Genomic DNA, 27,613 nt, shown 5'->3' with positions numbered 1-27,613 from the left:
AAATGTGGGGAATATATATATATAAATATAAAAAAATGGGAGTGATTTAAAAAAGGATTTTATTTTTCTGGTCCAGTTGCCAAGGAATCAGTTAATAAAATAAACATACAAAATGTGCTGGGCACAGAAAAGAAAACAGGAGAAACCAAACAAACATAACTTCTTCTCTGAAATGGCAATTTGACACATAACCTTAACTCAAGAAAGAAAAGATTAGAAAAGAAATGGAGAGAAAAGAACAAAGTGAAACCTTAAACTAAAAAATAAAACTTGTCAACTAAATCAAATGGAAATAAATATACCTCTAGGTGAGGTGGGGAGTTTAAGGGGGAATTGCACAGAATCAATACATGGTATTCACTACCACATATGAAGCATTACAATTACATAAACACAGTCAACCATTTCATTTACATGCAACCCCCCACAAACACTTATTCAATCAACAGTTTATTTCAAATTCATAGTTTTAGCAGTTCATCCACAGGAATCCCAATCAAACACTACATTACATGGAGGCAAACTGTGATTTTAAAAGAATATAGCCGCTCTGTGGCAACTGTAGTAGTGCTGCAAGACTGCAAAAAAAAAAAAGCAAATTTTCAGGATTCGGTGTCAACAATAAATTAATCAAACAATTCTGGTGTCATTTTCTTCTTAACATTGAGAAAAAAAAACTTGGCATTTTACATTCCCCAGTTGTACGTGAAGGAGTCTCAAGAGACTGTGGGGTAGAAGAGGGCTGTTACAGTCCAGAATGATCCTTCATTAATAAACCTACTGTTTATATGTCTGGACATACAAACAGGGAACAATGCATGAGGAAACAAGCTCAGTGACCTGAAGTATTTAACCATCCTAAAACAGTATCTGCAATTTTAGCTGTTGAACAATGCAAACGTCCTTCTCATTCACTCATTATCATCTCAAACATACCATGTCACTAATGCTTAAGCAGCAGGCTAGCTTATTCTTAGCTTACAAAGGTCAACATTTTTATTTTTTTTACAAATCATCAGCAGCAAAAAAGGAATTATTCAGCATATATTAAATCAACATTGATTATCATTCTCTTAAATAGCTTTATCCAGCTATTGATAAACAAGATGAAGCCCTCCTTCATGTTCCCCTCCCCCCAAAACAAAGTACTATTTCCATGATAAAGCAACAAAAGAGGAAACAATCCTGGGAAATTTTTTTTTCCTTCTTTCAGCTCCCAAAGCCCCAATCTGTCGCTAGCAAAAACATGTCAAAAAGTATTAAAAAAAAACATCCAGATGTCAACACCTGAAAAGAGCTGGAGTGGAGTGCAGAAAGTATGGGGCACAAGCAGTTTTAAATGTGAAAAGCAAAATGCAGTAAACCTTGAACATCTGTGGCGTTTTCTGGTCCTGGCTAGGAAAGGTTAAAGTGTGTCCTACATTCATATGGGAGCAGCGTTAACTGCCTACACACTTCAGCCCTGGTTTCCACTCAGAAGTGAGCCATGTGTCTCAGTAGACCGAAGTGAAACCCTGTCTCAGTAAACCCGAAGTGAGCCCTGGAAGAAGAAAAGGCAGCAAAAGGAAAAAAATCAAGCAGAGCCTAGAAGGGTGGGAGCCACATGTGCCCAAAATACTGTTGCGTAGGCAAAGGCAGTGTCATTTTCCCTGTCCCTTTATGAGTAAAAACAACAACAAAAAATAACAAAGAACATGACTCAGACATGATGGGTAAGGCAAGGCATGATGAGGAGATAGGAAACAGTTGTCTATCCAATTGAAAATTTGTCCCATTACACTTTACAATCTGACTGAACATTATTGTTAGATTGGCTGATTCAAGGAGTGGACATATCGTCTAGGCAAATATTGCAGCCTGGACAGATCTCTGGGTCCAACTTTATAATAGGCCAAATACCTGAGCGCTCAAGCCATTTTTCTCCCTACAACAAAACAATCCAACACTCCACAATTGCAATTTGGATTTATTTCCTGAATTACAACATCCTTCCCAACCTTAGGCAGATGTCTATTTTGGGGTGCTAAGCTTCTTAGGAGTTCCCGGCCGCTTCTGCCAGAACTGGTTAGGGATGGTGAAAGCGTCCACACTCATGGACATGGTTTTGGACGGGATGGCGGTGAACTGTTTACGGTCAGAGCTGTACTTATAAATGGACTCGACCATCTCAGGCGTAATGATCCGCGGGCCAATCCCAGTGAGCCGTACCATCTCCTCGGTTTCAGGGTTCATAGTGTATACTGCTCTGAACTGGCAACTGGCATCTCGGAAGAGGATTAGGAAGTGGTTAGCTGTGCTTTTTTCCATTTCCTGAAAAGAAAACACCAACAGAAAGAAAAAAAATCTAAGTAAGAGCCTTGTTAGTATGGCACTCTTAATAGGACTGCTTCATAAAAGTGATGTTTACCTCAACAATCTTGTTTTTTTGTGGTTCATTGACCTTTCCAGCCAGGCAGCAGCGCGTGATAGCATTATGGATGATAAATTTGTTTGACTTAAAGCTAGGTTCCTTGTAAAGCTTTGGTCCTGAAAGACAAATTTCACATATGGCCAGCTGCTTAAAACAGTGTTTTCATATTACACCTCTGACTTATTACTGACCTGTGTATTCTGGGATGGACGCTGGGGAGGAAATGGTGGAACCATTTTCCCAGTCCCCATTCTGGGCACTTCTTCGCCCTGGTGACATTAGCCGTGAGCGGGAGGGAGAGTGTGATCGGCTGGAAACAAGGTTTAGTTTGTTACAGACATTAATTGTCACAATCACCTTTGCACCTGATAATGATAACGACTAGCACAGCAACTGTAGCTAGAGACGGATAAACACAAACAAATAATGAAACCATTTGTGCGTTGTAAAAATCCATTATCCAGGTCCTCTTTCACTGACAGTTAATGCAATGTTCTTTGAACTGTCAATGGCAAATATCCAACGCTCCAAGTTTTAAAGCCCTACATAAATAATTCTAAACCATCATCTCTGTTCAGGTTACCTTGGAGATTTCCTGACAGTCAGACCTCCAGAGTCATTAGCCATAGATGACAGGTTCATCGTTGAGTGGGAGTACACTTTGTTCAGCCTATTTCCTACAGAGAGAACAGCAGCATGTTATGATAAAAACATGCAAAGGGAGAGATAATGTTACTTTATCTGAAAAGCTGTGGTGAGAATGTAAGATGTATGTACCTTTGACAGGACTGCTGGACAAAACTGAGTCATCTCTGAAAACGGTCTTGGGTCTTTGCTTCTTTACGCCGCGTACAGTGGTAGGTTTCTGCTTCAGCACTTTGTCCAGATCTTCCATAATCTTAAGTTGCTGTCGCCTCTCATACTCCTGCCTAGTAAACTCGTCTCTGCGCTTGGGAGTCCCTTCTGCTGGGGTGCTTGATGCTGGAGGGGTGGCCGGGCTCTGGGGTGTTTCTTCATTCTTATTGCCCCAGCCCTCAATGATCATCCACTGAGGCTTGCTAAAAGCAGAGAGAGATATTAAGAACAATATCAAAATGTAATATATATCAGCAAAACGAGAAAGAAATATACATGGATACATGAATTAAAAAAGATATTATCTACAAAATATATGATTAGTCTCTACGGAAATCACTTTGGAATTCTGATTTCCTAAGATGATCATTACTAAGGGTCTAAACCATTCTCAAACCTGTAACTTGTTGATGCCTAATCTGACCCCTTTTCTGTTACAATGAAAGCATAATTACAATGACTCAGCTAAAGAAAATACAAGAGAAAAAGATCAGAGAGGCAATCTGGACACCAATAACAAGTCTTGTACTTAAGTTGTCACCAAATAGAACTAATTTTGTCACAATTTGCAGATTTCACCAAATTAACTACAAACAGAGCTTGCTTCAAGAAAGCTTTGGGTAAAACATTGAGACAGCTGGAAGAAGGGCTTAGCTGCTGTATTATTTTTTTCTGTCTGTCATAACATCTGATTCAAGAGCCAATTGGACAAGCTGCTACCAAAGAACTACAGGCCTATCTCAGATTTCCTCTTCAACAGTAGGGTTTGAATACACTGCTTCTTATAGCTCCTTTCCCATTGGTCTGAAAAACCAGTTTAAACCCAGGACCAATCTGCTTTTAGTGGCAGTGGGAAAAAATGACACGTGTCTATCCAGATCAAACAACTCGTCAAACAACCTGCGTTAAAGTCACCTCGGCTCTGATCGGCATGCAGTGTGAACATCAGACCCAGGTTTACCCGCTAAATTATGTGACACCATTGAGCGCAAAGAATAGACGAGCTAAAAGCCGAATGTTAGCAGGTTAGCCCGGTTTTGAAAAACCCGGGTTTTCAGTGGGAAAGCGGCTTTACAGTTCAACACTTTCCTAAAAAAGACCAGTCTCTTCTAAATCTTCCAGTCAGGGTTCCATGCACACTACTCATTTATTTTTTTCCTGTCATATTAATCACAAAGTGCAAACTTGTAAATCGGACCGTTTAAACTTGAGATGTGAACAAAACTGTCTCAAAAGGGCAAACCTCTTTGTGAAAAGTGAAGCCTCACTCGAGCAAGCAGACGTGACACAGTGGGGACACAGCAGACATGCAGCTGCATTATCTTCCCTGCACAAACCATATTTGCAGCGTTGTCTGCATCAAATACAGGGTGTTTGCTGGTCAGCCCCCATTTGTTAATGTCTTCAATCAACCTATTGGCTATATTTGCAGCTGTGTGGCTTGAAGTAATCTTGAGTGCTGGTTTCCTGCTCATTTGAATGTGAACGTCATGCACGTCACTATAAAACTAATTGATCTCATTCCCTAGACATCGATTTTACAAATATGTAAAGGAATCGCTTCAAAATCAATTAAATCGATTTTTTACCCAGCCCTTACAAAGACAGTAACAAAGTTGGCCTATCACCTAAATAACATCTCCATGATTAAAGTAATGTCTCTGTTACCTGCGTCCTCACCAAAATAAAGTGGAGAGCATCACAACCATTCTAAAGTCCTTCCACTGGCTCCCTGTATTTGAGAGAAAAGCCTTTAAAATACTTGTGTTAGTGGATAAATCACTAAAAGGCTTAGCTCCAAAATACATTACAGACTTATTGTCAGTGCATTTACGGCACAGACCTCCAAGGTCATCTAGGCGACGTGTATTCTGCATAAGGCCTGGGCAATAAACTGAATATATACCGTTACCAACATTCACTACGAATAAAAAAGCGTAATTTTGCAGTTTTGCCTGTGTGACTGGTATTTCCTTCCCTTTTAAGACACTGTAGCATGTATGGAAACACATGAATCCACCAATCCAGTCAGAAGCGTAAACAAAGAATGGCATATAAGCTCAGTGAAGAAGCGTCTAACACAGAGGTAAACAAATTACATCAGTTAATCCTGTGGAGTGAGAGTAGAGATGAAACGGAGCATGCAGAGACGCCAAAAGCTCGTTATCAGTCTGCGTTTTTTAGCGAGGGTGTGTGGGTTTTAACGATGCACATTGTTCTCACTGCACGCTCAGTTTGGTGGCACAAAAATTATGCCATAGACATTGAGGAAAAGAACACGAAATGCAAAGTGTGCCTGAAAACTGTTGGTACTACCGAGCAACACATCCACCACCTACAGCACGGTCACTCCGAGTTTAAAGACGTGCAAAAGGCTCCATTACCTTTGTGCAAAAATATTTACAAGGTAACATTATTCTCCTGTTCAGTGAGACATTGTTGAATTTTTAAACCTGAATGTGATTTATTCAATAAATTTTAAACAGATCCATTGCATTTCCTGCACATGCCTTTGTTTCTGTTAGAGGAGCTGGAGCATTTATCGTACATTTATCGTTAGTGAGGTAAAGCTGCCCAATTCATTGTGATATTGATTTGAAGTCATATCGTCCAGCCCTGCATAACAGAATCAGACCCAAACAAGGAGAAGCAGCTTTTAGTTCCTACGCTCCACTAATCTGGGTAAAGAAAAAAAAAAAAGAATTATAAAAGAGCTGAAAACCATAAATTGCTTTAAATCCAGATTACATTTGTTTAAATTTGTAATCCTGCTTTCTTCTTCATATCAACAATTTAATTATTAAATTTTTATAATGATCCTTTTTTAATTATCCATTGCAATTAAATTTTGCTCTGTGCATTTTCCTACTTTTTTTTTTTTAAATGTAGAGCACTTCAAACTATCCTACTACTAAATACACTATATTAATAAGCTTGCCTTGTCATTTATGCACTGCAAATACTCTCCAAATCTAGTTCGTCATCCAGGTATACAAGAGGAAAAGAAATAATATCATACTTTGATTCTTTTTCCTTCTCTTGCTCAAGTTTGCGTCTCTTCATCTCTTCCGTCCTCTTCTGTTGCTTCTCAAGCAAAGCGGCTCTTCGCTGTGCCATTTCATCCTCTGGTCGATCCTTTTCATCCTACAGATGGCAACAACCAATGGATATGAGTGAACCCGAGTGCGTTTCACTGAAAGCAATGATATGACGTAGTACCGACCCTGAAAAAGAAGCCAACTCCCCCCGTTGTTTCTGTCTCTGTTCGGTCACTCTCCGAATCGAATACAGGCATCTGGTCATCCTCCTCTCTTTCTGCTCCCAATGGGATCTCTATTAGACTGCTGCGTTTGCCATTTGACATTCCAGCAGGGGCTTCACTGTCAAAGGAGCACTCTGAAGGGGCACCAGAGCTGCAGCCTGCACTAGCAAGACCTTCCTTCCTTAACAGAGGACTAGGGGAGTGCCCTGCCTCCATGTCCATGCTAAAAATACTCTGTCCATCATTGGAGCCTGCCTCTGATGGTATAGGAGTCGGTGAAGGAGAGGGGACAGGAGTAGGCCCGATTGAGCGCAGTTCATCCATGCTTTCAGAGTTACCTAAAGAGATGGAGGATGAAGTCTGAACTTGGGACTGCCAAGGATTTACTCGACGCCGATGGGGAATGTTGTCCACATTCTGAGGTGGTGTCAGAACCCTTGACGATGTGGGACACTTAGTGTCCATTTGGCGACTGTGTTTTGGACTTTTTGGGGGTACAGAGTGAGCTCTCCGGTGAACATTAGGAGATTTTGGAGGAGCGGTATTATTAGTCATTCTGCGCGATGGTGAGGGAGAGGAGGATGTCAAGTTTAAACTTCTGGTGGATTCGCGCGAGAGACGAGGACCTGAGCTGGAAGGTTTAGGGTTGGCTGGAATAACCCAGGATTTGTTTGCAGATGCTGCAGGTTTTTTCTTGATGAGTTGATCCTGCTGCTCACTCAGCCTCTGCATGTCAGTTTGCAGGGAGGATAGTGCTGCAGTCAACTTGGAAACAGCATTGTTATAATCCCCTAAAGGAGCTACTGTCTTTTCTCCAGGTGTCCCTAAGCTCTTCTCTCCTGCCATAGCTGCCTTTTCTTTAAGCTGCGTGGAGTCTTTGATGAGCAGGGGTCCTCCTCCAACACTTATGTCACCCTCCACAGAGAGGCGCTGTTGATCTTGTACCTTTTCTTCCTCCTCCTCCATTCGAGCAAGAGTTTCCTCAAATGTCAAATGTTTGGAAGGGGCATTCACTTGACCACTTCCTCCTTTCCCCTCAAAATCAGCCTCATTCTGCTCCTTTTTAAGCTGTTGAAAGGCACTCTTCCCCAGTTTTTGGCGATGCTTTGCAAAAATGGCCTCAATGCGTTTCTTCTGGGCTTCAATGGCTTTTCGTTTTTCTTCAAGTCGAGCTCCCAGTTCAGACATTTCATTATTTAGTTGCGGACTTTTGCTCGGGCTTTCTTCAGACTTCTGCGCCCATGTGGTCATCTGAGGAGATGATGGATCATTAGCTTTAGGAGAATCCAGGTTCTGTCTCTTTTTGCGCTCAGCAAAGCTCGTCATCTTCACTCCGCTGTCAGGTGCCTCCTTATTATAGCCAGCAGAAGTTTTTGCATTGGCAGCTGGTGTGTTTGGAGTCGACTGGGCCTTTGGCAGGTCTTCAAAGGTATCTGAATCCAAACTCCCATCTCTCATTACTGAATCATCATCCTGTGAACATCCTGAGGTGTTTCTGGTGCGAGCTGGCTCTTTAGACTGGTACATCATTCCAGATCGTGATGGGGCAGAGCAACTTATGGGTGCCAGGCTGCCATCATATCTAGAACTAGCAGGATCATCAGGAGAGTGGAGGAAGAAGCCATCTGGAGCACCATCAGGGTGTAACCGAGGTTCCATCTTTCCTTCATTGTGAATTATTTGAAGAGCCTCTTCAATTGTAGGAAGCTCACCAGTTTCATTTGTCTCCAGTCCATTCTCCTCAGCAACCCTTGGGATAACTGGAGTCTGTGTGGCCCATGATGCCCTCTGTGGACCGTTTGGTCCAGGGGATTTACCAACCAAATGGCTGATGTCTTCGGGAGGAGTGTAGGGTTCTTTCATGCTGTGACCTGGTGGGTTTAGCTGATCTGAGCTCATGGAGCGGGTTATTACAGGGTTGCCCATCACTATATCTACATCACTGTCAAGGCCAAAAGGAATGCTGAAGGATACTGCTGACAGGGGACGGCTGAGAGAAAGAATAGAAAGTTTAGTTCAAATTAAACTGGTTGACTTATTAGCTTATTTAATGTTTTGGCACTACCTGAGAGGTTTCTTGCTCCAAGTCTTTCCAACTCCTTCTATATGAGACATGGAGGTAGACTGAGTCAAAGGTCCTGAGTACAGTGGGACACAGACAACCATGTAAAGGCATGCATACACCACAGGGATGCATACAGAAATACTGATGGAATAACATGTATAAAAAAAGGAAATAACACATAAAAATACAAAAACAAACAACACAATGACTGGGGGGGATAGGGAATAAACTGGCTAAATTAATGGCAATCGGTGCCACCTTTGTACCTGATGCAGAAGACGAAATGGGGAGAAAAGGCTTCCTGAAGATGGAGGGAGACGAACTGTCAGGTGAAAAAATACACCTTTAGCTTAAAGATTTAAAAAAAAAAATGCTTAAAAATAGACATTGTATAAAAGAAATGTATACCTGTTACCATCGACGCTACATGTCCTAGATGTGGATCCATCTGGAGAAATAGAGAATTATTTCAGATCTATGTAACATTCATTTAAATTTATACTGCAGGGTAATGCTAGAGACCATTCCCAAAGGAAAACAAACTGGTGCCACTTACCTGAAGCGTGGATCGGCTGAACAAATTCTGGCTTTTCAACTTCAAACCAGTGAAGAAGCTCAGACAGGAAACTCAGAAAATTGAGCTTGAGGAAAAAACACACATTAAGTCAGGCATCAGAGTAAAACGATTTATATTTTGGTGCACAGGTCAAATCATGAAAGATGGTACCTGTAGCTCCTGTGGGGTGTAGAGCATGTCTTCGAGTGTCAAGTGACAGCAGCCCTTCAAACAGCTGTCACAAAATTCATGGATGAACTGCAGGTTGTACAGGCTGTCTGCTGCTGACATGGAGTCCTTCATACAAACATCTAACAGACAGACAGACAAAGCATTAAGAGATATATATATATATATATATATATATATATATATATATATATATATATATATATATATATATATATATATATATATATATATATATATATATATATATAGTCCTCACAAATAAAACCTTGTGAGGACCAGCAAAATGTCTTCACTTGACAAAAAACAGTCCTCAATGTGATGGGGAAATTGGAAAAATGGTCTTTACCACTGGTTCCTATACAGCTACACACACCCATACACATATATAAAGAACACAGCTAGTCTATAAAACAGAATGCATGTACCTGACTTCTTAATGCTGAGTGGACTGATTTCGCATTTACACTTTTATATGTTATACAACATTTGTAGTATAACATATGTGTTTATTTTCCTGATTGTTGTTTAGATTAGATGAAAAAAAAAAACTAATGGTTTGTTTGTACCCATTAAAACCATTAAACATGAAAAATCCTTTTTCAATAAATCCCTGGACTGTTTCTTTATTACAAATTAGGATGATAGTTGGTCTTAATTCAATGCAAATTCAAAAATTCTTCATCAATTCATTTGGAAAATAAAATAATTGTTCTTTGGTGGTACCATCTCCATCTTATTCTGGGTTGTGATTTTAAAATGTAGCATAGCATGCTCTTGTAGAGTTCTCTTTATTTTACTAAATGCTGGACTGGATATGATTGGTTTCAAAAATTGTTAACAGGAGACAAAGTCAAAAAAGAAAACTCTAGAGTGTAATAACACTAAAGTTCTTGGCTGTATTGTACATGTCTGCTTTCGCATGTAGGAAAAAAAAGTGCTCCTTGTTCCAACTGTTAAGTTATCATCTGCATCCTGCTGGAAAACCCTATTCGTTAACCTCTTACACCCTAAGGGGGTATAAATAAATTTCTGCCTGACAAAAACACACCAAAGTAAATAACTTATAGCCTCAAAGCTATTAGATTTAAGAAGAAACTTTTGGTACGTCTGTAAAGGTAAGATGTCATAGAATGGTTTTCTGGTGTCAGCACCATTGTAGCTTTGACCCTGCCTGAAATATAAGGGACAAAATACAAAATATTTTGCATTTTTTGAACCTCGCAAAACACTACCAATATATTATTTATAGCACAAAAAAGTAGTACAGACTTTCAAATCTAAATGTTGTGTAAAAATATACCAAATTTGGACTCAATCAGATAAATCATATTTATTTTACAATGGTATTAGTGAGAAATTTCTTAGGCGGAGAGGCCATTTTGGTCGCATTTATCCATAAATGTCACCAAACTGTGCCAAATATGTTTTTTACATCAATACTGGGGGTTTGGTAAAACTACGAGGTCATGTAGCAGCTGGACCCGCCGGTGGGTCCGTAGGGTTCAAGGGGTTAAACACAGATTCTAAAGTTTGGGAATACCTTCAAGCCTCAATAACCCAGGGCAATAGTAATGTATGACAGCTGCAACAGCACAACCGCTGGAGAGGTCTTTAACTTCATTCACTTCCGGAAATATCGGCTTCACTTTGGACTGTATTTTATCCTTCCTGTAGCGGAGCTACAAAAACACACAAACAAGAAACTCATAAAAAACTGCAAGTTTCTAAATGACCTAATCAGTTTTATGCATTAGCTAAAAGCTTTCATTGTGGACACAAGTCAAAATCTAAGCAGGCAGCAGGTCTTTCTTATACGACAAAGGACAAACAGAAAGTCATGCTAAAGACATGCAACATGAGTTGAGCATATCAACGTTGGTGACAGAGGTATGGACAAAAACCCAACCAATAAAGAGGTCAGAAGGTCAAGATGGTCTCAAGAGGGAGAGAAAGAAAAAATCAAAAGTATAACTGCAGGTTATAAAAACAAAGGCAGGAGCAGCTGGCTAAACTCATCTCTGATAAAATCCATGCAAAGACACAGCACCTAATAAACATTGCAGTTTCAAAATGCAGCTTTTTAAAATCTGATTCATGCACCACTCATGATGCCTTTTGGCCCTGTTCAGCAGTGCTTATTTTATAAATTGAAACTTTTTAATTCAGTTCTGTTAAGTGCAAACAAAGATTGGATGCAAAATGCAAACTCAAACCGGCCCATGGGGATAAAAATAACAGACCTGATGAGAATTTTCAGAAATTTGATGAGAACACTGGATGGATGGGCGGATAGGGAGGATGCAGAGAAAAGGATGGAACTTACAGGAACAAGTTTCCAATACCAGCGTGTAGGACACTGTCAGAGCAAATAACAGAAATAGAAAAGAGAGGAGAATGGAGAACAGGAGCACAGGGACAGCTATTAAGTATGCAGGAGAGGAACGAGACAAACCGGACAGGATTGAGATGAACAAAGTGTCTTGGAATTGCAAAAGAAATTATTATCAAGTGTTTTATATTTAAAGTTGTTTAACTCGATGGGAAGCCTAGCATAGGTTTAATTTGACCATATGAATGAGACCTTTCCCTTGTTGCTTTTTTGGTCTGAAGTATAAAGTATATTAGTGATTCTGCATTGAATCACTTTTTTTTAACACTGGATAAATAAATAAAAATATATTGTGACAAACTTGAATATTTAAATCTTTAAAGGGCTTAAAGGGGCCTTAGTGACATAACAGTGAATGTTGGCTCTATCACTTTAACCTCTTAAGAGTAACAAAGGTGCCAGCACCTCCCATAGAACCAATGACAGATTTGGAGGTGCATGTGCTCAGCAATACTCACAGAGGGCTCAACAGGTTGGGGCTCTGTTGCTGCCTCAGAGTCATTCTGAGCTCCTTCACTTCGTTCTCTGAGCTTCTGGTTTAACTAAGGACAGAATATCAGAACTGTCAGATTGTTCTATAATGGTTCTATAATAAATTATACATTACAAGTCAGTGTTAAATAGGGACGATCAATTTAAAACCTACAACATACCATAAAAATGTACATTTAAAAAAATATTTTTGTTGCCCGATCACTACTTACCACATTAACCCAGTTAAGTAGAGCATCTTCCCAGCTAGCAGCTCCATCCACTAATTCAGCAGATCCATATGTCTTCACTGCAGTTACAGTCTCTATGGCTCCCACTGCCATCAAAGCATCCATCACTGCCAGATGGGCGCTCTGCACAAATTATGAAAGAAAAAGGAAATTAAATAATGATCCTTTCTGTGACAAGATCAACCAGTTTGAAACTATATTATTGTTGGACAATCATTTTTATTGATTTTTAAAATACATGGTTTGCAGTACAGCAGATATCTCAGGACCTGTCACTGTTTACTAGAACTGTCCTCTAGAGGTCACTATAACCAAGCAGTTGACCAGGAAAAACTTCAGAGAAACTTTTTTTCCACCATGCAAACTGACAACAGTAGATGTGGGTGAACTTTGGACCCATGTTTGTGCATTCATTAAATCATTAAATAGGCAGCCAACCTGTAATATAATAACACACAGGACCTGGACCAGTCATTCTTAAGCTACTTTCTCTTTATTTGATTTACCTTCAGCACAGTGAAATATTTCCATATGACTCATGTAAAAAAAAAAAAAACATACAGGAAGTGTCAGATGAAAAAAAGAGGCTGTTACTCGACGGCGACAAAACATAATTGGAAAAGAAGAACATCCATGAGAGCAAAGGTGTCCATATCTGATTGCATTATTTTCAAAATTACAAATACCTAGAAACTGATTTCAGGACATATTTAAAACCCATACCTTTCAAGTATTTCTTCAAGCACAGGAGATCATTACAGAGCCAGTTCAAATGCTCTGAGCTCATTAAAATGTAGAACCAACGTTATCAGCTCAGTCAAAGTGAGAATGTTAATTCTTTAAACCTGTTAACTTCTTAGACCTTGTATGCCTGTTTGCATCACAGCATTGATACTTAAACTTTGCATGTCTAAACCTATTTTTGAAGCATTTAATTTAGGGTTGGACAGCAGACCAAACAGAAAGAAGGATTAAAATGATTTTTATGCAAGCACATTCCTTTAACAATTTTTTTCGTTTGGAAATGATTTGCACAGTTTTGTTTTGTTACTATTATTATATTAATCAGTAACAGTGTCTCCCTCCTAAATGGTTTACCGAGAAACCCATGAGTAATTTTAAATTGGTAGAGAAAAGACTGGTAAAAAAAATAATAAAAATAGCATATTTTCACCGAAATGATTCTCTGTTAATCTAAACATTTGATCTTAATCTGTGAAAAATCAATAACTAGATATTTAACTTTAAAGCAAACCTAATTTTCCAGGGATTCTTAACTAGCCTGTAAAACTTGTCCAAACAAGAGGTAACAGTGGTTTAGCTGTGTGAATGAGCCCCTAAACCCAGCAGTAAAGTGCTGACCAGGGCAGAGCAGGCTTGTCAGATGGTACCGGGGCAAGCTCTGCAGATGCGTCCGTCCAACAGGATTGTAACCCTCGTCAGTAAATACAAACACAGACTCTATGGATGCCCTCCATACATCAGCTAACAATAATGTAAAACAAAAACTATAAAACAAAGGCTTCTAGCTCCCAGCTGGATTTTTTTTAAATCCAGTTGTTAATCCACATTATTATTACATTAGGGCTGAAACAATTAATCTGATCAATTTTGATTAATCAATTATTGAAATAATCGTCAACTAATTTGGTAATCGATTAATCGTTAACTGGAATATAGACTTTAAAACATGCCTTTAGCTGAAAGAGTGACACATTTAAAGCTGTATTTATATCAAAATTGTAAATGTATATACATTTTGCATTTAAGAATAAAAAAAAATGTTTTCATCAGTTAATATGCTCTATCCAGAAGTCCTCAAGTGGAAAAGTTTTAGTTTCACCTGGTTTGATTTCGTAAAAAATCTATAAGGAACCTTTTGTTATCCCATTATTAATTGATTAATTGAAAACATAATCGACTGATTAATTGATTTGCAAAATAATCTTACCTATATTAGATACACACTTATAACACAGTCAATTGTAATCCATGTAACTTTGATAGTGCATGAATAAAAGGAGATCAGGAAAGAAAAGAAACCATGAGTACTGAAGAAGTACAGTTAAACTTCAGTTTTGATTTAGCAGCGTCTACATCAGTTTAACAAACATAAGTAAAAAAAAGTTATAAAAACAAAACAAAACAAAAAATCTACATCTGAGTGGCCAAATCCATCTTTGGCGTGAAGTTCTGTCACATTTAAAGGTCAGTGGAAGGTAATTTATGATAATAAAAGAAACTAAATCAAAACAGGAGGAACGAGTTGTAGCCACTTGCAGATTTGCCACTTATATCAAAATTGTAAATGTATATACATTTTGCATTTAAGAATAAAAAAAATGTTTTCAACAGTTAATATGCTCTATCCAGAAGTCCTCAAGTGGAAAAGTTTTAGTTTCACCTGGTTTGATTTCGTAAAAAATCTATAAGGAACCTTTTGTTATCCCATTATTAATTGATTAATTGAAAACATAATCGACTGATTAATTGATTTGCAAAATAATCTTACCTATATTAGATACACACTTATAACACAGTCAATTGTAATCCATGTAACTTTGATAGTGCATGAATAAAAGGAGATCAGGAAAGAAAAGAAACCATGAGTACTGAAGAAGTACAGTTAAACTTCAGTTTTGATTTAGCAGCGTCTACATCAGTTTAACAAACATAAGTAAAAAAAGTTATAAAAACAAAACAAAACAAAAAATCTACATCTGAGTGGCCAAATCCATCTTTGGCGTGAAGTTCTGTCACATTTAAAGGTCAGTGGAAGGTAATTTATGATAATAAAAGAAAGCTAAATCAAAACAGGAGGAACGAGTTGTAGCCACTTGCAGATTTGCCACTGTAGACCCAGGGGAGCTCGCTAAGCTAAATCACAAGGTTCCCTAATGAGTAGAGAGAGAAACCACTCCAGCACACAGCTCTGAGCCTGCCAGATCACCATAACAACCAACCAGCTGACCCATAATGCATCTGAGTACAGGCCTAACTGCTGTACTGATCTGTGCTCTGGGCTTAGCCCTCGATCTCAGCCCTGAAAACATCCCTCACCTCTGTAATATCCTGTAGAGAGGAAAAATAAATATGAAGCAATCCCCTTAAGATTGAAACATAACAAAACAAGAAAACTACTAAATGATCTTTGTTTAATAAAGTGGGAAAAGGACATTATGTTGATCGCTAGACAAAGTCATGTTGAAGGGATTATGTCTGAAATATGACTTAACCCCATCCCCGCCTTGCTCCTGTTTGACGGGGCGACAAACATGGGGATCAAGCAGGCCGGGGGCCCAGAAAGGGATTTTGGAAATGAGGTTAATACCCGTATGTATGTAATTTATATGACATGAAACGGCTCAAGATGAATTTACACCAATTTTTTTAAGAGGCTCATTTCAAAATTGGAAAATTTATTATATTCTAAGCAACAACTAACTGAAGCAGAAAACACTAATAAAAAAGGTACAGAGATGATGCTCATCGTTTCTCAACGTCAGACTGTTCCTTTATGTTTTGCTGATCAAAAACCTGCAAACACACTAAAATAGCCTTTTAACAACACATCAATTCTTACTAACTTTTTTTTTTTTTACATCTTCTCCATTAATAGCAGTTTGTTAAACTTATTCCAGGTGAGACTCCTGGATTTTTGTTGAAACCTCCTAACCTGGCAAACACACTCTGAATCTGAAGATGAGAAGGAAGAGCTGGCATGGCGGGAGAAGCCAGCTAGACAACAAGGCGGTTGAGTAAGAGGTCACACCTCTCATTTCACAATCCTAGCAAGGCTAACTCCTATTTTACCGCATAGCGCTGCTCAGCTGAGAGTTATTGACGTGAAGGAATCACAGCCAGCATTTAGACAAATCTGTTTGAAAAGCAACTGCAATCATCCACTACATGAGACAAACTGGGGAATGGAAGGGTCTATTGAGCATCTCTAAGATGTCAACCAATCATAAACGAGGACCTTCGGTAGATTATGTCTAATCTTTAAGGATCCTTATCCTCAAATTGAGGAGAAATGGGGGCTGGGCAGATACAACCAGAACAACCCAATTACTATATAAATATAATACTTTAATCAAAACTTTAGAAACAGTCTTTACTTTTAAAGAAACATTTTTCCTATAAAAAAAAAAAAAACGTTCAAACACCCAAATCAAAATAAAACAAAGAATGGCTCCCTAGGATTATTATTCATTCGCACTTCGTTAGAGAAGATCTTTCACCCTTTGTAAAACTACAGTTTATAACATTAATATAAGAATATATATTAGAAAAAAGATGAATAAACATGATCAGATGACCCTAAATAAGTCTTTTTTTTTTTTGCCCTATTGCGACTGAATTTCATAAGAACCTGTTAACAATAATGCAACAACCTTTAGCAACCCAAAACAAATCTACAGTGAGAACGCAGATTACTTGGCAGTAGCACTGGTTGAAAGCATAACCATGCCTCTCATCTGGAAAAATGTGAGGCTTCACAAACGGATAACTAGCCGCAGATTTCCACGGCTGCAAAGCTTTTTTACTGGCCTGGATCCACACTGATGCTCCATCCTTGATACACTGCAGCATGACCCACTTTCTTTGCTTGCCACACAAGCTGCACCGCCAGTCACTGGCAGACAAACTCACATCATTCGCAAATAGCAAGCGCAGCACTGACAGACACACCCAAAGAAGAGCTTCACACCTAGTTTTGAAAACAGAGACCAGCCATTGTTTTAACGGGAAAGTTCTAACCCACAAAAAATTATTATTTTATGCACTAAAGGCAACAGAGATGGCATAAAATACAGATACCTGTGCAGATACATTCAGCTTATTTTGCTTTCCTACTTTGACCATTAATTTTTTTTTTTTTTTTTTAATCACCATATGAATTAAAGATCCAACTGTGCAAACTTGTACAATGCCTAAACTGCTAATCAATGGTATTAACAAAGAGAAAGGTCCTGGAGGATGACGTGGATGTGAAAATATGAGAGTAAATTATTCTGGGCCTTCAAAAATGTTATTCAACTCCCTCCCTCCCTCCAAAAAAAACAACCTACTAAAATAGCATACAAAGCCTTTTACACTTGTTGTGAACAAAATATACAAAGCAACATCTCAGAGAGATCTGCCGTTAGTCTGGTGTCCATACGACAAGTACTAGATGGAATTACTCCTTTTCAGGGAGGTTAGTTGAGTGGTCAACAAGGAAGTTATGTAAATGAGTTTGAATTGGATGGATTCTGTGTGTTGTGTTGCCTTTAATTAGCAATGCATCTCTCAACGAACCCAGGCCCACAGAAACAGAAACTTGGTCATACGTTTTTCTTGGGCCTTCTCCTGCCTTCTTTGCATAGTGTTTGTGCTGTGGCCAGTGGATATAGGGATTAAGTAGAAACTTGTTGAGGACTCTCAGATGAAGATCTGGATCTATAACAGGTGTGTGTCAGTCTCAGAGTTAGTCAGCCATCTGTGTGTTATTGTTTCTCAAAAGGGCAAGTCTCCTTTGTAAAGGGACTTTGGGACTTAAGAAAACCTTTGATGCTCCAACACGTCATAACTCTGCTGTTAAATGCGAAGAACACAACAAAAAAACAACAGAACAGAAAAGAAAGGGCCTACAGGTAAAAAATAAATGAGGATATGACAGTGGCAAAGAAGTAGGAATAGGAAAGCTTAGAACAGAGTAAATAAAATAAGAAAAATCTTTAAAAGGTAGGCAGTATATCAGAAGAGAGAAAACGCATTTAAGAAAGAAAACTGCATTCTTAACAAAAAGAGGTATATCCAGGTAGAAAATGAGAAAAAAGTAAAAGATAAAAAAATAAAAAATCACCAATAAGCACCTTGAATAAGAAAACCATGACTGGGCTGATACTAATAACCTGAATGTGGTAAATGTTTGGATGATACGTTTCTTTGGTCCAATCTATTTCCTAAAACTCTAGACAAATTACCATTTCCCTCAAAACAAAAGAGGATTCAACTTTACAAACCAAAATGGTGAAGAAAAAAAATGGTAAAGAAAAAGAAAAGAAGAAATTAAGACTACCAAGATTTCTCCAAGAGCTGTTTCTGCTGAGAAACAGACTTATTGATCCAATCTCATGATTTAGCTCACAATCAGAACACCAGGTCCTTCCAAACATCGACTCGTATGTCTAACAGCTATTCTTCTCTACAGCAGAAAAAAACCCAAGGTGCTGCATGTGTAAGTAGAGATAGCAGGACTGCACGGTACGCCATCACACTGTCAGTACACAGATTTTTCCATCAGGCCCTTTGTCTTTGGTAAGCACATATAAGCCCCATTTACACTACCCTCTGAAAACCAAACCCTGCTGAGCTCGGATCAGTTAACAGTACCGAGCTTGGTTCCTTACACAGGCTAGCATGCAGCTTTTGGTGAATTTATTTGACAGAGTCAGAGAGTCAGAGTTGGAAAATGGATACGACAAACAATAGTCTAACCAGGGCTTACAGACGCCGGAAATGACAGGACTTGAGTTTTATCAAACTGCTAATCAGAATCATCACTGGAAAACATGTGGCACAGTAGGGAAGCTTGTATTTTTATAAATGTCTGAAATTTCATGATTACAGAGGCTGATTGTTAGGAGATGACGCGGTCTGCTCATGCGCTCTTTGTTTTCCGAGAACCGAGCCAGAACTGAACCGCCCAGAGCCCCACCGATGAACTAATACCGGTTTGGCGCGTTTCGGTTGCGTCTTGCACGGTCTGGTTCAGTTGTGCGTGCCATTTACACTCAACAGTTATCTCGGTTACCGTGCTCGGGCCGATCTCGGTACGGTTTCCAATGGGTAGTGTAAATAGGGCAATAGACACGGCTTTAAGTGATCTGTTAGGATCATTTAAATAAACAGAACTGAACAGATCTACCCTGAACATGATTTAATTGTTGCCATCATGTTGCAACCAATGACAATCAGCTACTTTTTAAGGTGCCTAAACTAAACAGAAGCTTTGAGGGATCATGCTTTCTCTGTGGCAGCCCCAAAAATGAGGAAAGGCCTTCCAATACAGATTAAAAAGTCTCTGAATGATTTTAAATCGATTCTAATAACTCATCTTTTTGCCTTGTCTTTATAGGTCTTTGATGCTTTTATGTATTGTAAGGGCTTTATGTTGTTTCACCATAGAGCACTTTGGTCCCTCAAGAAATATTAAAGTGCTTTATAAATAAAGCTATAAAATCAAAAAAGGTGAATAATACAAACTGCAGTACCAAGCACTCAGCTGCTGTGGAACAAACACTATTCCCCATACAATGTTCCAACAAATCCCAGGAGGCCATCATTAAAAAATTTAGTCTGCAGTTATTCTGTGGGAAGAGGAAAATGTGTGGTTCGAGCAGAAACTTGACTAAATACAAAATATACAGAAATAATGCTTTTTTTTAAGGCTATAATGATTTGATTGGTAATCCTTTCCAGGCTTAAGAGTTCAGAGCAATATAATGTTACAAGAAGGCTGAAAGACATACAGAGCTCTTTTGTCAGTGGCTAAGAGGACAAACCTGTTTCTCTCGATTTAAACTCACCCAGCCAGCTCTGTGTATTTTCTCAACACAGCAGCTAAAGTTTCACTAGAACTCTTTACCTATTGTAATGATCTGGACCATCAATTGTACAAAGTCTACCCCTCACACCCTGAAAGTAAAGTAGCCATGCCTTGTCCTCGCAGCTGGAACCACTCATCTTTTGAGATCTGATGGGGAAGTGAACAGCATGGGGGGAAGGGCTGAATGAGTAAGGGTCTATTTGATGTCCTTTAATCCTCAGAATCAAAGCATAAACATGGCCCAATAACAGCAACCAAGTGAGCCTGACCTCTTGTCCTTTTTCTGCTGGTTTTTATAATAACAGAATTGGTTTCAGTAGATAAAGCTAAGGCACATACAAAAAAAGGAGGAAAATAAACTTACAGTTTACTTATTACCATTCTCTATTTAAACAAATATTATCCCAGTGATGCAGCTGAAGCATCACTTGGGATTTTTAGGGGCAGTAGGGCGAGTTGACTCAAGTTAATCAGAAACTTATATTAAAAAAGGGCACAAACGAGTATTATTTATAATGCATGCCCTGCTTTAAAATAGCATCTTTTTTGTGCACAAAAACTTTTGCGGTTAAATCTAAAACTTTACCATCTTAATTGGTTTATGTCGAAGGTCTGCCTCCGTCACTGTTGCTCCGTGATCTTTGGCGACTACTCCTCGTTGAGAGAGTTGGTGCAGCAGGGTGACGTTGTCTTTGGGCTGCGCCTCAGATCCAGCACTTCCAACTATAATGCTGTAGATGCGACAATATAACTCTGAGGACTGGAGCAGGCGTGTGACTGGTGGTTTTAAATGCTCCTGTTCATATTGATCACAGTAGAAGGGGTCACGCAGTTCTGCAGGGACATTTTCTGTAAACGAAGGAAAACAGATTATGATTAGACTATTAGCATAGTAAAACCATTACTTAGTAACAGTCATTGTTGGTAAAGGTCATGCAAAAATCAAAAAAACAATGATGACACATCACTAGTAAAACAAAAACATTTGGATAACCCAAGTAGTCATTTAACAATTTGCGAAAAATAATTTAAAAAAGCTCAAACCAATGCGACTGCAATGTTAACAGGAAATTGTATAATCTGTGGAGGTGAAGTTATGGAGGAACTGTTGAAAATATAAAACGAAAAAGAGAAAACTGAAGATCCTGTTTGACTGGGAAACACCTTAAGGAAGATTCAACCACACCTGCACACAACGCAGATCCTGAACTCAAAAAAAAAAAAAAAAAAAAAAAAAAAAACACAAGCCAGAGGAATTTTGAAAAAAGCAATTACATTAAAACAGCAAAACTACAATTTGACAAGTGGCAGAAAGAACATTCATTTCAATCAGAAACATACAAAAAAATGCATCAAAAGATATAGGAAAAAATGTAATAAGTGATAAAATATTTATAAAACGGTGTGATCCTGCACACCAAATCATATTGGGAGGCTTTAGCCATGACAATCAAACATCTGAATCAAAAAGCAGCTCACAGATACTCCAAAAATAAAGCAACTTTAGAGAAATACGGGTGGAAAAATGTACCTTCAACCGAAATTAATAACTCTTAATAAAAGCATATCCTAAATATCCAGTAAAATTTTATTGGTTATAACCACTTAGAGAAAAAAAATCCTTCTAAATATAACAGCATCAAAAAGTTAAATTAATTGTGTTAATAATTTTATTTTACTATGATTAGAAACTAAGGAAGAAAATCTAATTATTCCAAAAGATTTTAATCTGAACAGTTAAAAAAAATCTAAAATAAACGCATGCTTGGCATCGTTTTTTTGTTTTTGTTTGTTTGTTTTGTTTTTTTCAGTTTCACTCAATAACAAAACAAAACTTCTAGAAATCTTTTCTTAAAATGAGTCATCAATTGGAAATCTGACGTTTTCAAGAAAAAGAAAATGTGTTGTATCCACTTAAAGTTAAAAAACAGACATTAGCCTGCCGTGCATTCATCTCATCTCTAGTCCACCAAGATGGGCATTACTAAGAGTCTGGCGGTTGTTAAGTGTTTCTCCTTCTGTAACGTTTTACTTATTGGGAGAGAGACCAGGAATCAATGGTAATGGTTAATGTTGCTACTGCTATATTCACATGTGCTCTCATACACAGAAGCAAAATGTTAATGGGTACCCTGGCAAGGTGGCAGGTTTACATTTTTATTTTCTCCTTAGGATGATTAAAAAAATAATTTAATCACAATTTCAGAAGGATTGCATATAGAAAATAAAAGGTTAGGACTCCTTTAAAACACTACTGATATTGTGCCTAATTCTTAATGCCAAGAAGAACACAAAGATGGTAGCTACTTCAGTTTTAAAAGTTGCCTTCTAGCTGGTTAATCCTGTCGTTTATACCCTAGTGGCAGAATGATCTCTAGAATCAGTTCACTTTTTGTTGCAAAAAAAAATTTTAAAATTAAGATACTACTATTCCCAGCAGCTAAGATAATTTAAATTTCTGTTATTTCTAGTGCTAAACATTAAGAGTTATTGTGCGTTTCTGAGATATCTCTTGTCTGCAGGTCAATCCCAGGCAGCTATTGGGATCCATCTTCCAGGCACAATCCTGTCAGACGTACAAAACCTCCCACTGAAATAACATAGAAGAATAGAAAAAAGTAACAATTTATTTCAGTCTCATTCCTGTTTCTGAATATTATTTCAATGCAAAACTGAAATTTTAAATTTCTGATTCACTTGCAAGATACATGTAATGTACCAAGAGTTGGTTTAGTTTTCCCTTCTTAATCTAAAAAAGGTAATATTTTTCTTGATTTTGTGTGGTGAAAGTTTTTTTTTTATTTTTTTATAATCAATGAGTATTATTAAAAAACAACCAACAGAATACTGCAAATAATGCTTTTGAACTGTATGCGGCACACCCACAAAGAAAACCAGTTTTCAAGTGAAACCATCAATGTGTGTCTACATAAATGTCTTGCACTTTAAAAGGGTATTCAGAAAGTAAAACTAAAGCACAAATTAATTTTTAACCTTTAAGCCTAAAACTGATCATCACTTAATATAATCAATAATGCTAAAGCTAAACTTCCATAAGCACTTACATTAAAGCTGTAAATAACAGTAAAATATTAATGAGTTTATACTAAAAAACAAAAACAAAAAAAGTCCCAAAATAATGTGCTAAAAATCTCCCCTGGAAGGCAAAGCAGTTGCAAATGGCACAACTCAGAGATGAGAAAGACTGATATGAGAGTAATTTCCTTATGTGACTTACCATGAACAAAGACTTAGTTCACACATTAAACATAAACCCATGTAGAGCTTTCAAGTAACAGGTCCATACAGAACTGCTCATAAATATATATCTATAAACCAGAAGTAATAGTAACAAAACAAGTGGAAAGTTATGAAAAACTGTTTTGTGTGTCTTATTTTAATGAAAAAGACATGAAACAAAAACATAAAAATTGAATATTACTCCTAATTTATTTGCTGAAATTAAGGCAAGAACCTCTTTTTTTTTTTCTTTTTTTTTTACAGGTCATGGAGTCAGTGCTTTATCAGTTGGTTAGACTGAGGAGTCAAAAGTCAAAACGTGTGCAAAGTTTATTGACTCAGTACCACAGGCGTATCACTCCTAACAAAAATAGATGAGCAACTTTTCATCCGTGAAAGAAACCTCTTATTATCCAGAACAGGAGCTAAAATAAAGCAGCTGAGCAGATATGCAGAACTTTTTTAAAATGCAAAACTGGATAAAGTTATAGGAAATGTAGAGGAACTGACAGTTTACAAGCTACAGTCTTTGCAGTGTTAGTTGGTATTTAACCTGACATGCAGTTAGATAACAGGAGACGTGTCCCCTTTCATTGACTGAGCTACTATAAAGACTGGGTCATAGAACATCAACGCATACCTCAAAGTGGACACAGCACACAGCTAATTGTGCTTTTATAAAATATTGGCACTCAGGAAATGCTTAAAGTAATGTTCCTCAGAATTTAAGTTTTTATAGAACGACCAGCTTTGGCATTTTACCCTAAAAAACTAAAAAATAAAGTTGAGCCTACTGCAAGATAATATCTCTATAAGCGCCAGGAAATCTGCTATTTAGTAAATAATTTAGTGCCATTCAATATATTCCTGCTTGTTGTTTTAAAACGTCTTCATCATGTGGATGAAAAGATCAAACAAATATGATTATCCATTTTCTAGAACAAAGCAGGTACTGTTCTGCTGTCCCAAAAACCTAGCTTTAGGCAAAAGAGTAATGTTAGGAGTCCACACTCCAAGTAACCGATTAAACACCAAAGATAACTTCATTTATTTAATTTCAGAGGGCTTTAGATTATAGTACACACAGGTTTGCACTTCACTATCAATGTGCAACAACTGGGTCTGTCAGTTTTATTTTACCTGTTCTTGGTAAAAGGGTAAAGCAGAGCAGACAGAGATCAAATATTGATCACAATCTGATTGAAAGATAAATCACACGGAATAAAAAAAACAAACATGAGAAGCATGTTGTCTTCACATGCCCACAAAGATCCACTTACCATAAACATGCTATCCCTGAAAGCCCTTTGTATCCTGTAACATTAACACAGGCACTGCTGCACACAAGGCTTAATTGCATTAAAGGGCCGGTGTACACTGAACAACGTCCTATAGAGTGAAAGTGATTACATTACGACTCCTTCTGAAGCAAACAGGACAACACTAGAGAAGTACGTAATTTGAAGAGATGTATGGAGCAAACTAAATGTCTGGACTCACTTATTTAAAGCATACACAGACCTTTAATAAATAGAGCGTTTTTCAGATATAAACAAACCAAAAATACATTTTTACATAAGATCTTTGCAACATTTTTAACACATGTGTCTAGGAGTTAAGAAAATGATTAACAGGAAAAATAAGAGTCTAAAAAGGGTTTAAGTACAAAAGGATTTGCTTTCTATAGTTGATATAATGGTTTTAAAATGGGATTACATCAGAAAAAAATGGCTTTATGAATTGGAAAAGGACGAAAACGACCTGGTGCCACGGAAAAATAAATTACAGTTTAGCAATTGTGTCCAAGGATTTGTCCTAAAAGATATCACCTTGTACACAATTTAAACTGACCGAACACCAACAACAAACTACCCGCATTGTATTTCAACTGGACCATAACAACAACACGGGCTGTTTCTTTGCAGGATTACAAGCAAACTTATGTCCCGTTTTCTCTTTTTAGTAAACCCTGGTTTTATCTAACAGCAGTAAAGGAAAGACATAACACAGACACTGTTTAAAAAAGAAAAATCACAAAACTGAAAACCAAGGATTTCTTTTAAAAACAAGCCTCCTCCTAGCCTAAGCAGGTATATCGTGAGCTTCATTCTGCTTAATGGAATACGGTAGCTTGAGTCACCCTCAGATGACTCAATCTTTTTTTTTTTTTTTTTTTTCATTCCAACTTCCAAGGTGAATCCAGTGTCCTGTTAACCATTTTAAATATAATTGATATACGTTACAATCTTCTATGGAGACAAACCACAACTCTGCTTCTCCCTTTATAAAGTTGGGCTAAGGCAACAATTGGAACTTAAGTTCATTATTTTAGCTTTAGAGTGATTTCCTTCAATGCTATAGACATAAATTATTATTAATGCTGCTTGCTGTCCTATTTCATAAATCTTTATCCTTTTTTTTTCATGCCAATGATAAATACTTTAATTTAGCCCCTTAAGCAGATTATTGTGACTAAACAAGATATTTTTGGGAGCTTATAGATGACATACATTTGATTATATCATGCATAACCTTTCCTATTTTAGGTCTGTGAACACTTTGCTCAATTAAAACTACATAATAATCCTAACCTATTGTTTTAGGTTTTGATTAATTTAACTACCCTTGAAAAGTCAATGCGGCCTAGCCTGGCTCCTCCTGGGCTATCTGTCCTTACCAGCTGAATTCCTGGGAAAGGACTTGATGATGTCATCCTGCATTTGCATGACTCTATCAGCAAGGCCATTGAGTTGATTAAGACAGAAACTAAGCCTGATCAGTGTTTGTTGTCATATCCCTGTGGCTTGGCATTAGTTTAACCATAGGGTGAGGCTGAGGTGCTAAACTGAGTACACAAAGGTGGCAACAGCCTGGAGTCCTAAACCTATGACCTGTGAGGGATTTTGTAACACAAAAGTTCAATTGCTGAAGAAGGAAAACAGAATACTGGCAGAATAAGCAAGATTTGTTATCTGGACAAGCATTTTGTGATTAAATCACCTTGACTAGTGAGAGTTCCTCTTGTAATATTCAGTCAACTAGAACAAACAGGGCACAGAAGACTAGTTTGCATCATAGCAGTACAACATTTCAACATGTCAGTAGAGCTGATCGTATAAATTGTCTAGTTTTACACTGATATAATCCAAGTTATGTGAACCAAATAAGGAAAAAAAAGTATTTTGTATAAACTACTTTAAACTGGACAATTTTTTGCTGTGGTTAGATTGTCAATCATGAATTTATGTTACTAAACAAACTGGAAGGAGGTGTCAAAGTACCATAGAGGAGAGAAGAACATTATTACTAAATGTATTTATCCCATTTCTATCTACTGGTAAAATTTACAGGAGAATTACAGTTAAGTCTGTCTGCTGTTAACCGTTATTGTTGCAGATTAAATAATAATAAAGCTATATATAAGACTATTTTAAGAAATAAATGTTTAGGGTTTATGTGCAGCCTGTCATTTCAGACCTCAGGCTGGTGTTAGGACAGAGGGGTTAGCTTGATAAGGGAGGCCTAAAAGAGGAGGCCCGTTTCTCTGACATACATACCCATAGAGACAGAACAAATTACATGTGTCACTGTCCAGAAATGCACACAGTGCTAGGGTCCTCCTTTCTCATGCGCCTCTTTGTGCTAAAATCTCAGAACAATACAAACACTGCAGCTGCTTTCCGTGCGTGAGGTTTTCAGTAATATAATGTAAACACATTACCAGACGACAAAAGAACAAGGGTCCCGATTCAAGCACGGTTTTAATCCTAACGGTTGGAACAAAAACCCACCTGAGCTCCCGTAGGACTTCGCCAGCAGCCATCCTACACTTGCGCATATTTTGGATCTGCTGCAGTCATACAGATCCAGCGGCTTTATGTCTGGGACCACAAAAGTCTTCCTCTTAGTGGGGGAGTCCACCATAGCGGCACTGTTAAAATAACCCAAAAAATCCCAAGCGATGCTGGCGAAAGGTGAAGGAGACTGGATAAAAATGCTCAGGCAACCATTCTTTTAGTTGAGTTGTATTCCACACGACCGCAGGGCTGGGAATACGGATGTGGTTTCAGGTTTTCCTCGGGAAATATCCGCCCAGGTTTTGCTTCCAAGCGAGCTAACGTCCTCTTCAACGTCCTCTCGAGGACGAAATATCCGCTTCTTTATACTTTACAAGCTATTAAAGCTTAGATACGTTGATATGTTACAGAAAGCCGGACTATTCCCCCCTTGTATCAGCCTCTCTTCGTCCGCATTGCTGTGTTTGTCAGTCCACTGTACACAGCTCCACTTTAGTCCAGTCGATGAGTGACTACCAGGTGCTCCATACT

At 37.9% G+C, this 27,613-nt stretch overlaps 1 protein-coding gene across 4 annotated transcripts; it reads right to left on the bottom strand.

Annotated features, from left to right (window-relative positions):
* Nucleotides 1-42: 42 nt before the first annotated feature.
* camsap3 (calmodulin regulated spectrin-associated protein family, member 3) lies at nt 43-27,613 on the bottom strand. Of its 4 annotated transcripts, none has more exons than XM_038287982.1 (18): nt 27,077-27,613; nt 20,632-20,894; nt 12,434-12,574; nt 12,188-12,271; nt 11,664-11,696; nt 10,881-11,019; nt 9,320-9,459; nt 9,149-9,233; nt 9,001-9,040; nt 8,859-8,914; nt 8,593-8,665; nt 6,489-8,517; nt 6,285-6,409; nt 3,188-3,468; nt 2,994-3,087; nt 2,602-2,720; nt 2,408-2,526; nt 43-2,310 (listed from the first exon to the last, which is right to left on the bottom strand). In XM_038287982.1, the coding sequence occupies exons 1-18, from the start codon at nt 27,207-27,209 to the stop codon at nt 2,011-2,013; spliced, it is 4,254 nt and encodes a 1,417-aa protein (XP_038143910.1). In that variant the 5' UTR covers nt 27,210-27,613; the 3' UTR covers nt 43-2,010. The 4 variants fall into 4 exon arrangements, with proteins under 4 accessions (XP_038143910.1, XP_038143912.1, XP_038143913.1 ...); XM_038287984.1 differs by having other exon boundaries at nt 8,593-8,629; XM_038287985.1 differs by having other exon boundaries at nt 8,593-8,626.

Source organism: Cyprinodon tularosa, unplaced genomic scaffold (genome assembly GCF_016077235.1).
Source record: "Cyprinodon tularosa strain WSP-4 unplaced genomic scaffold, ASM1607723v1 ctg246, whole genome shotgun sequence".
In the NCBI taxonomy this organism is placed as follows: Eukaryota; Metazoa; Chordata; class Actinopteri; order Cyprinodontiformes; family Cyprinodontidae; genus Cyprinodon; species Cyprinodon tularosa.
The sequence above is the reverse complement of the archived record's forward strand: the minus strand, read 5'-3'. Positions and strand labels throughout refer to the sequence as shown.